The sequence below is a fragment of the Poecilia reticulata genome, linkage group LG10 (assembly GCF_000633615.1).
Source record: "Poecilia reticulata strain Guanapo linkage group LG10, Guppy_female_1.0+MT, whole genome shotgun sequence".
Classification (NCBI taxonomy): Eukaryota; Metazoa; Chordata; class Actinopteri; order Cyprinodontiformes; family Poeciliidae; genus Poecilia; species Poecilia reticulata.
In genome coordinates, this window is record NC_024340.1 from 3,561,263 (window position 1) to 3,572,639 (window position 11,377).

The 11,377-nt window shown below is 40.4% G+C and overlaps 1 protein-coding gene across 1 annotated transcript in view; it reads left to right on the forward strand.

Annotated features, from left to right (window-relative positions):
* tenm2a (teneurin transmembrane protein 2a) overlaps positions 1-11,377 on the forward strand; it is a 288,000-nt gene that overhangs the window by 85,373 nt on the left and 191,250 nt on the right. Inside the window, exons 3-4 of the mRNA XM_017307002.1 lie at positions 7,894-7,938; positions 9,312-9,605. Coding sequence (XP_017162491.1) covers positions 7,894-7,938; positions 9,312-9,605 — 339 coding nt within the window. The remainder of the gene's footprint in view (positions 1-7,893; positions 7,939-9,311; positions 9,606-11,377) is intronic.

The window sequence follows — 11,377 nt, forward strand, 5'->3', positions numbered from 1 at the left end:
GACTGAATGTTGTGCAGCGGCAATATTCCAAGCTATAGTTGAGCCCAAAACTATTCATAGACAAGGCAAATGGAGGAATAAAAATTTTTAGTCAATTAAGTTTAATGTAGAATGTAAAAACGCATAACTGTAGAATATAAAAGGGGCACCATTTAGGAAAACATATCTCAGACAATGCAGTTTTTGCTGAAGATTATCCCTACCCATTTGAATAATTAAAGGAAAAGCTTTTACTTTAAATTTTAACCAACTCATTGCATGTGTCCACTCCAAAGAGTTTCACAAAGTGCTACAGTTTGTCTGTGTCAACATGTTAGTGAGATTAAAAGATTACTCCAAATATAAATTAGCAATAACACATGAGAATTAATTGCTACTTTTTCTTTGTCTTATCACAAAAAATCCATGAGTTCAGACGGTTCGAGGGGCGTGAATACTTTAAACACAAACTAAAAGAAGTTGAGTTTCAAAACTTCAGCTGCTCCCCAAATCGTTTCCCTGCTTCCTGGTTGCTTCCTTTCTCTCGTGAGTGAAAACACTTCTTCGTTGAATCTCCCTATTATGGAAAGGAATATATATGTCTATTTCATGACTTTCATGGCACATAAAAGACAACACAAATGAAAAGTTCCTCTATATTGGGAATACAAAAGTACAGTGCAGATTAATTTTGAATTGGAAGCAAATGAAAATGGAAAATATTAAGGGAAAAAAATGCAGCATTTTGACAGCTATTAGGAATGAATTTCAGCATTGCCTTTTGCCGGGACAAAGAAAATAAGGCTTTTACTGTTATTAGCGGTAATTTTGGTTATTTCAGGGTTTTGCTGGAAAACCCACTGTGCACAGTAGCATTTGCTTCCTGATTGTGATGCATGCTCCACCAAGGTGCAAATCAGTTCACTAGTTTCGGCACTTAAGTTCAAATCAGAACTTGTTCTGAGCAAGCACTCCCATGAATGCTCAAAATGACATGTCCGAGGGTGGCCTTGACTATAAGCTATTGGATCTGGAAAAAGCAACATAATTGCAGGCAATGAAATCCACAAGTTCTGCTCGCTTTACATCCTCTACAGAATTACTCAGTGGGGTGAGAAAAAGTCAACCAGCATAATGCAGAGTCCTGCTGCCTATACTTTTCCTGTCAAACTGCTAACAAGCACAAATGATTTTTTAATGATAGGCCCCTCTATCCCTCAAAGCTGTCTACTCGCGAGCGGTTGTACTCGTACACACATGCCACAACGTTGCGCATGTTCACTCCCACACATGTACATAATGAATTTTTATCCAGGGAAGGACATTTGGTTTAATGGCTATCAGCCACGGCTATACCCACACATCCTGCTGCATAGGTGTACGGTTCCAATAGGATGCTTCTTCCCCCCCCGTAGCGTCGCTTATTTCTCTGAGATAAGCATGTGATGCATGAATACTCCGAATGATGATGCGTCTCAGGTGCAGAAGACGGAAACATTAGTACTGGGGAGATAAGCAAAAAATGTGTCTGTATGCATGTCCTCCAGAGGTAAATAAACATAAATACAAGACTCATAACTACCAGTGTGTCTCCTCCACGTACAGAAACATTAAAGATTGAGATCTCTGCATATTAAATATTTCTCTGAAACATGACCTATTTTTCTGATTGGCTATCAGATTACAAACACTCGTACAATTGCTTACATTGTAGCATTGCTATTGCTTATTCTTTTTCATTATGAGGAAGGAAAGTAGAATGTTTATGTTACATAATGCAAAGAGTCATATTTTTTCAACGGAAACTATGCTGTGTTATTGCAAAGGGTTTTTTCTGAGCTGTTTTTTCTTAGCATTCTGTTTGTGTTACTGAGCCACAATGACAAATGAAACTATATTTGTCATAAAGTGGTTTGGTGGTGGTGAAACGAGGACGCAGGCAGACCCAGGATGTAGATGAAAATGATGAATTTAATGAAGGAATCCAAAGAACAACGGGGAACAACATGAGGAACATACGATGCACGACAAGGATCCAACGAAGAACACAGACAACAGGTGGGGCTAAATACACACAGAGGTAATCAAGGGAACGAGACACACCTGGGAAACAATCAACGCAGAGACAGAGACTCACAGGGAACAGGACCACACAGAAAAAACTCAAAATTAAACACACAGAAACACGGATCATGACAATATTCTGTTTTTGTTGTTCTACATATTTTATTCCAAAGTTTCAAAGCTTGTTTCCACCGATCGTAAACAGGTGTTTAGAAAAACCAGTCGTGGGAAAGTATTAGCCCTCTTAYGGATTTCTTCTGTTTTTATAATTTTGTCACGTGTGTGAATGCTGCTGACCACTTATTAAAATTTTACGTAATTCAAAGAACACTTGTTTAAAAATGTGCCTTTTAAATGATTTATTTTATTAAGTAAAACTGTGCAATGTTTTTGTTTAGGTGATTTTCTTTTAACAGTTAACTTTTAAGTCCTAAACCAGTGGTCCCCAAACTACAGCCCGCGGGCCAGATCCGGCCCCCTGAACAATGGACCTCACCACAGGGGCTGCGTTTCATTGGCTAATGCCCATTTTACGTCACAGCGCAGCTATCATGTGCGCTACCGTCTCACAAACACAAGCTAATGTACATTGTTGACTAGCAGACCGACAGAAAGTTTTTGCGTCAGGACTCGAAAAAGAATGGTTCTCCACTGTCAGTGGGGTATCTGTACAGGCAATGTCAGATCCTGACAGATGCCTGATTGTGTTTGTGGAACTAAAATTCACAGATTTCCAAAATCTGAAACGGAATGCCTTGCTTGGATTAAAGCTTGTGCGCGACTGCATTTTCAGCTCAACCGTCGTAGGATCAATAAGAACAAGGGAGTGTCTGCTGGTGTAAGTATTATTGCTTTGCTTTCTTTGTGTTTAGTGAATGAAAAAAAATTGACGGTAAAGAGGTGAGGGAGCGACGCTCACTCGCTCCCCTCTATGCCCCCGCGAGGCTTTGGGCCCGCTGAGGTTTATGGGAAAGCATCATCGGCGCGCAGCCCCCTCCAGACAGGGATTTGGCGACCCCTCTGGTTGCGTTGCGTACCCTCATACCCACTTTTTGCGCTACTGTTCATATATTGAAGTTACTTTAACTCAATGGAATATACTAGTCAGTCCCAGTGACCGTTTCACTAATGGTTTTTGCCCATGTGCTTTCTGGGTAAAAATCAATCAAGAAACAACAATTTCCGGCAGAGCAGGTGATAAACGTGTAACACTTTTTCGGTTACAAACTGACTCCGGCCCTCCACCAGAGAAGGGAAAAGTTATGTGGCCCTCACAGGAAAAAGTTTGGGGACCGCTGTCCTAAACAGAGAACACCGGCTATGAAGCCAAACGCGCAGTACCGTAACTCCGCCACACTTTGTGCTACTTGGAAAATTCCAACGGTTTCTGAAAGGGGAGACGTTGCACTTTCTAGCCACTATCGGGTTATTATGGTAATTTCACCCGACCGCAGCAGGAAGTGAAATTAATCTGAGAGGCACTTTTTTAATAGACGGTAAAAATAACTTACTATATATTGAAAGTTTGAGTTGTTATGGATAAATGGACAAATACATTTACTCAGGACATTTAAAAAAGTGCGTACAATTAAAATAAGCAAAAATATTCAGGCGGACATTTTATGCCTTTTTGGTTCATCGATGGTTCCATCTTTCCCGGGATTCATCGGCTGCTATCCAGAAAATGGTCGCCAAATACAGGCTTATACACAGCAGCCCCAGATGTGCTGCTGAGTGGCTCTCTCTCTCTGTGAGTGTTTACATTTTTCATTCCACAATTGTCTTCCGTCTAGCAATAATAAGTCTGCTATCATATAGCCCCGTGTTACCATTTTTAGAGTCACTACGAGACGCTAATTAGTGCTAGCTAATTGTTAGAAATATACTGTTGCCGTTTAAGCATCCACTTGCTACAAATCTAACAAACAAAAAATATTTCTAGTGTGGGAAAATTTGCTCTCATCTGGGTTTGCTAACAAGAATGCAGAATACCAAGGGTGTGCTGTACTCTCCCTGGAGACTTTACACAAGAGTTTGATTGATACATATTTTTGAATCGGCCACAAAACCGCTACAGGCAGATCATTTTCACAAGAAAGATTGAATCATGCATAAGTTGCATAATAAATCAAAGACTCCTGTTGATTATTTTATTCATTTATACACAAGTCTTAAGAGTTTTTTTTTTTAACTAGTAGTGTTACCCTTAGCTCCACAGAGGACCTTTAGTGCCTAATTGCTTGAAGAGCCCTCACAACTGGCCACCATCTTTTAAGAATAATCACGAGCAAATTAGGAACTAGGCTAACAGCAGAACCGACTCTTTGCAATCAGGCACAAGCTAAACTCCTGCTGTTTTCAAACTAACACGGCTTTTCTTTACTATAAATCATACCTCACCTGCGAACCAAGAGTGTATTCTTAGCACAGTGAAGGCTACCTATTTTAATTCACACCTAATTGTTTGTCGAGTCTGGCTGTTCCCGTCATTCGGCAGTTTTTTTTATTTGCTTTGTTAGTTTGTATTCAAGTTGGAATTCCTCATGGTTAAGTTATGTTGCACAGATGACTTAAACGTCTAATGGCAAAGCTTTTAAATATAATTTCTGCCGGTGTTGCACGACTGTTTCACGTCACTGTTTTTATCTTTTATTATTGTGAGTAGTTTGTCTTTTCATGCAGAAATACAAATGCATATTTTGTATATTTACAAAAAAGTCATCCTACCACACATAATGTCATACAGTACATAAATATTTTTTAAAACCCTAATTTTGCCATTTTGGGACAGTTTTCTGTTTCATTCAAAGCTACAACCCATTTCCTGGTTCTGTTACTCAGTGCTGAACATTTTCATAGTTTTATTTCATTTAATAAAACCTTTTCTCAATTTAAATTGAATGATTGTACTAATTACTATCCTCACACATCTCTGTTCTCATTTCAGCGCACACTGATAATTAGTTCATGACTCAATAAATTTCTGTCAGGTTGCTGTCTTTTTATTTTCCAGTGTTTAAACTAATATTCCTTGACATTACCACATTTCTTTTTACATTTTGTCTCTTTAAGTTTTGTACATTTCTCTCTCCTTTTTTTTGTTTTTCAATTTGGCAACAATCCAGCGACATCTTTTAGATAGATTTTTGGCACTAGTGGCTTATATTGAACAGTAGAGAGACAGGAAATGGGGTGGATGGAGAAGGGGAAGACATGCAGCAAATGGTCCAAGATCGGGAATCGAACCCAGGACAACTGAGTCGTTTACTACAGCCTGTGCAGATGCTGCATGTTCTCTACCAATTGAGCCACCCGGGAAAACCTTCTCCAGATAGATTTCCAACATATTTTTAAGTATGCTACCTTAAATCCGCCTGCCCTCCTAATTGTTTCTCAGAGATTAAGAAATATTTAGGGAGGTTCAAGCAGAACAAATGTGAAAGATATTCCTTTATCTTAGAATCAGCAATTACTAAATTAAAAAAATATGACATTAATTATGATAACTTACCTTCTGTGAAAGGTCAGATTTTTTATCTTTTCCGCCGACGTGCTTGCTCATATGACCTGAGGATTTTAATTTACTCATCGGGGGTGTGTTCAAGTTAATCATTATTAAGCACTTTTACTCCTATTAGATTGTGAGATTGCCTGGCATTTTATTGAGAAAGTGACGAGGGAAACCGATGTATCAGGACTCAACTAAAACAAGCCTTTGTAAGTGGGCGAGGCCTTGCACATCTAAACTGTCTGGACACTATGAATCATTTGTGACCACACAGCAGATGTTTATGCCTTTCAGAGCGGTATTATGAATTTTCCAGGCACATAGTGCAATATTATAGCACAATTAAGTAACTGTGTTACATTCAGTTGTTGTGAAAATGCTGTATCAAACATAACCTAAGAGAAATTTGATTTCACAATTTGACACTTTGAAATTGCTGTTTGTCTCTTAAACTGCTACTCTGATTTGATTACATCATCACAACAATCCTCCTCCATTATGCCGTTTTAAACCGTTCTTAGGAGCGTTGGACTGAGATGTAGTCCCAATGTCACTTTGCTCTCAACTGTGTCGTGTCCCCTTCATCATGCAGAGGTCCAGCAGTTTTAAACTTGATGGTAAAAAGCTGTGAAAAAAAGCTCAAAGGTCAAATGTTAAGGGAAATAAGAACAATTCTAACACAATGTACAATATGTTGCCTAAATAGCAACTAAAGAGCTCCCAGGATTCAAAAGACAAACATTTAGGCACGTGTGTGACTGATTAGAATGCAAAGCCTTACTTTTCTCGCTCCACATCTGTCATAATATCGGGTAACAAACACTCAATTGGTTTTCTATTTGTAGGATAACTAAGATAGATTTTTGTGCCTACTCCAAGTTCTCACACAAATCCATCTTTCTTTGAGTACATGGGATGTTGGGCTACATCTACTGCAGATGCTGATAAGGAGGGATGGGATTTTACATGCGCAATCACTGCAATGTTAATTCTACAGAATAGATTCCTGTGGGACGTAATGCTACAATCAAACAGTACTAGCATACGCAAACGGGAAGAAAATGTCTTCATGGGACTACTTAGCATTTGTTTGAACTGTCTGTGGCTGTGGTTCAGTCGTAGACGGGGCTGGATGGGACTGTCTTTAGGAAAACCAGGGGAACACCAATCAAAGKTCTGGGGTCGGTTGTTCTGATTTCAAGTTTGTGTAAAGTTTTAACCTGCTTATTGAGTTGGAATATCGTCTTGTCTCAAAATTCAGAAATGTATACAAATTGTAGCCAAACTCAGTTTCTCTTCTCTTCACAATAAATAACARCGTTCAAAATAATGTTACAGCTTTATTACAATTAACAATAATTTAAAATCTAAATGAGAACCAGAGTTATGGTTGCTGTAAAGGGGGAARAAACAGGTTTAAAGCAAAAACAAAGCATAAATCAAAACACATCTGTTCAAGTTAACCTTTTCATTGTGATCTCTTGTTTTTTATGTATTATTTTGTTCTACATCTTTTCATTTTTTATGTATTCTTGCATTGTATTGTTCTTGTGAAGTCTCCTTGATGTCTTTGAAGGGGCTAACAAAGAAAATGCATTATTTTATTTATTACAAATTGATTAGTTTACATTTATATGTAATAAACATCTTWTATGGGCAATCAGCCTGATTAGCTTAGCTTAGTCACTGTAAGGATCAGACTGTCAAATTAACTGTAAGATTACAGTTAAGACAAGCTTATAACATTTCAACATTCAGCACTTTCCATTATGGGAATAGGTTGAATGCTCAAAAGGATAAAACRGCAGCTTTGATGTAATAGTCATCCTTGTATCTTGTGAAGTTGACACATCACCGTGAAGGACACACATATGGATGTCTTGTGGCAAGTGACTCTGTTTTGTACCTCAAAAAATTATTTCCAAACCAACCAAAGGCCCAGAAAGTACAACACAGCAAAGAAAAGAACCTGCTGGCGTCTGCTGCGGAGGCTCTGTTACAGCAGAGAACCTCGCCRAACAATCTTTGTAGAAAAGTATTAAGTTTCTTACAGCTCTTCCTTTGTTAAACACCTTACTGACAGTGAAAAGCTCACTTCAAGTCCTATTCCCTCCGGAAMGACTTCCACACTGAAGAGTGTTGGCGTCAGCATAACCCTATCCTGCTTAGATTTGACACATTCAYTGACGGGGAGAAAAAGAAAAACATTTTTACGTTTCAGACCGTCTAAATGCGTTTGTTGTTCCAGTCAACAAACGCATCCCAGCTGTGAAGGTGGGGTGCTTTGGTTCACAATACGTTGTCAACTGATTTTAAACTACTCATTTCTTCTACTCTCTCAGGCATCCTGGAGTTCTCCCCTGTTCTTCTTCGATATCTTATGTCAGGTATGGGCTGTAGTTAGACACCATAGTGTAGTGTCCTTATTTACCATGTAGTGAAGAAGTCTCCTTTTGTTATCASTGGTGATAAGTGGGAGGAACAGACAACAAAGAAGCAAAGAAAAAGAGAATATTGTAATATTTCCTCATGTCTTGCGATGCTTGGACGTYCTTGCACTGTAGCTATTTTGAATCTTGGCAAGCTGCAGCGCATTAACTATCTCCACCTGTGGAGCTATTCACTCGTCTCTGCTCTCTAGTCTGGTCCATCTGTTTGCCTGAGTAGAAGTAAAGGGCCTTTCACCAGTTCCCTGGCTAAGTTTCCTTTTCAGCGCAACGCAGGAGTCTCAGTACAAAGAAGGAACAGTGAGGATCCAGGAGACGATATTYATCTCTCTGATGCGTCTCGTTCGGTGATTGCGTCCGTACGCCTGACGAGTCGCAGTCGAACCGAGCCGCGCAGCTGTGCGATCCCCGGTGCTCGGAATCGCACGGTGCGCCTCCACAATGGCAACCTCTCTTCATTCGCCTCTTCCTTTGCTTTCCCTCGCAAACTGCTAATGAAGTCAATCACAACTGCTTTTCCCCTGATCCTTTTACCCCGACAGCTGATGGTGTGCGATTGCATCCACAATACTCTTTTAATTAGTATGGAGAATAAATTGGTTGAGCAGGCCTTTTTTCTTAATTGCTTTTTCCTCAGCTTGGATTTAATTGGGCTCCAGTGCTGTTTATTGATCTACTTTGATGTGCTTTAATTTGGATAATTTTATATATTTATTTTGGATGTGACAAGCCAGTTTGTCTTGGGGGTGGGGGGAAGAGAGCGATGGGCTCCTGGGGACTAGCGCCGCAGCGGACTGTGAGCCCCGGGGTCCTTTGCGTGTGATGGCAACTAGGTGGGGAGATGATCAAACCCAGAAGGCAACTAAAGCRGCTCCACTACAGTCCAAGAGGACTCAAGTGAGCAGCTCTTTGATCTCGCATCAACAGCTCATAAAAGCCAGTGTGGATCAGGAAAGCGAGGGAAGCAGGTTTTCAAAGCCAGCCCTAACAGGCCTGCAGGCCAGTACACATTTCTTCCAGCAGCTAGCTTGAATTTTGTGCCTGATTCATGCTGCGTCATCTCTCCCCCTCCTGCCTGCCACAACAAAGCCCAATTTTCATCCTCCGCCTCCGTAGTTTCATAATTAGTGTGCTTCTCTGCGTGTGATTGTGGGGTTTGTTTTGTAGATCTGGCGTGTGTGTATTCACTTTTCACGAATACTTGCTCGTGCAGTAGTTTGTTTTTTTTATGACATTTACGTTGTGTTGTTCTTTGCATTTCAGTCTCTTTTTTTTTTTTTCTTCCTCACACCATTTTCTCCTCTCACTGGCAGGGGGTAACTTCACCCTCGCTGAGTTGGGAGTTTGTGAGCAAACTCCCCCGCCGCATCCCGCTGCYGTTCCCTACTGTCCTGACCTGGGCCTCCTCCAGAGGGGCTACTCCCTCAGCGCCGGCTCAGACGCGGACTCGGACCCAGAGGGGCCTTTGTCTCCAGAGCGAGCCATTCAGCTGTGGGCCGGGCGCGCAGGTGTGAAATCTCGCCGCAGCTCGGGCGTGTCCAGCCGTGAGAACTCGGCCCTCACCCTCACTGACTCCGAGAATGACAACAAGTCTGATGACGAGTCAGGTAGGAAAAAAAAATAAAACCAAAAAAAAAAAAAGAAAGTATAAGCTGAAGCATTGTTGAGATGTTATATGTGTAAGAAAAGAAGTACGCTGTGTTGAGGGGACGACAGAAAACCTTTATATTGATTGTTTGAATCTGTTCATTGATTACTTTGAATTCCCCAAGAGAGACATCCTTTTTTTTTTTTTTTTTTTTTTTTTTGATCAATAGCACTCACACACAATACTCAAAGTGCACCATTTCTTAAATCTCCTCTTCTCTGATTTCCCAACATAAATGTTTCACTCTTTTCGGATATTGAAATAATGGAGCGTAACAGATCTCGATGTCTTTTGGTGATTTCATAAAAGGTTTGCACTGACAGAGCTTTTCGTTCCTTCATTCCAGTACCTATTGTTTCATCTTGTGATGGTAAAAAATGCAGAACGSCRCTCAAGCATTGCCATTTCATCCACTGTGTTTGACTTGGATTGCTGTTCTTAGCAGCATCTGCCTTGCAAAAGTGTTCATCTTCATTGACAGTTTTCATATTTTCTCATGTTACAACCTCAAATTTCTATGCATTTAATTGGTATTTGAAGTTGTGTTAGCTGGCTGAAACACAAAATAACACATAATTGTGAAGGTAAAGAACAATAAAATTGGTTTTCAAAATGATTTCCATCATACCTCAGGTCATAATTAGGTTTGGTRTGGACACCTTCATCTAAAACATTACATCATAGCTCTGACTTCATGTTTCAATCATTGTTCCAATGCAAAAGGAACCTCCGTCCCATTCTCCAGTCTAATGCTGCAYATCTATGTCTGGATCSTATTCTGGACGTGTCTGATCTGTCCTATTGTATTCCTGTCACCGTCTGTTCACAAATGTTTGTTCACAGATCAGCTGTATTTATGAGGAGACTGAATTGTCCGTAGGTGGACACYGTTTCACTATTTCATTTGATTGCGCGAGATTTTTATCGAGACGTTTCAGAGCTTTCCAAACTTTTCATGTTTCTGTTTTTAATAGAAATCCATCTCCTTCCATTTTAAAAATATACACTTTATRTCGGCCGTATTTAATCTCAGTAATAACGCGTTGTGATTTGCGACGGTAATGGAAAGGAAATACGGAACAGTTCAGGGCGTATATATTTATATGTAGCAAGGCATTGTACATCAATAATCATGTTTTACTGGTTGACATAGTGCTGAAAGTTTTGTTTTTCTCTTAACATGGATATGAGTAACTGCAGATGTAGCCTGAAAGTGTGAGGTATCCAGGGAAATCTCCTTCCTCTGGCAACTTTGTTTATTGCCGGCTTCCCACTTCCTCGTTAATCCCGACGCAGTCGTAAACCTGTGCACCAGCTCCGCCGACGTGTCAATGGAGGTTAATGAAAAGTGGATGAAAGGAAGAGCAACAGTCTAATTAATTGACTTCTCAGCTGGCGCGTGCATCAGCTTTGGATCAGCCGCCGTTGGACGGCGGGCCTCAGAAACAACTTCTGTTGACTGATCAAACTACTCAACACCTATTAAACACGTCAAGAAACACCTTCCAAGAGACGCGCCTCTCATCCAACCAACCGATAATTGCTTTGTGGTTAATTACCAGACTAATCTCGTTGCTGCAGATATCAGCTGCAGACGCTGCGCCGCTTTTCTTTGTCTCAGGGCCACGASAACGCCACTCTGTCGCCGACATTTGCAGACCTTGTAAAATTAGCAGCTTAATCCAGCTCCGCATTGTGATAATCGCTCGCCTGTAGTATGATGTCACAGCG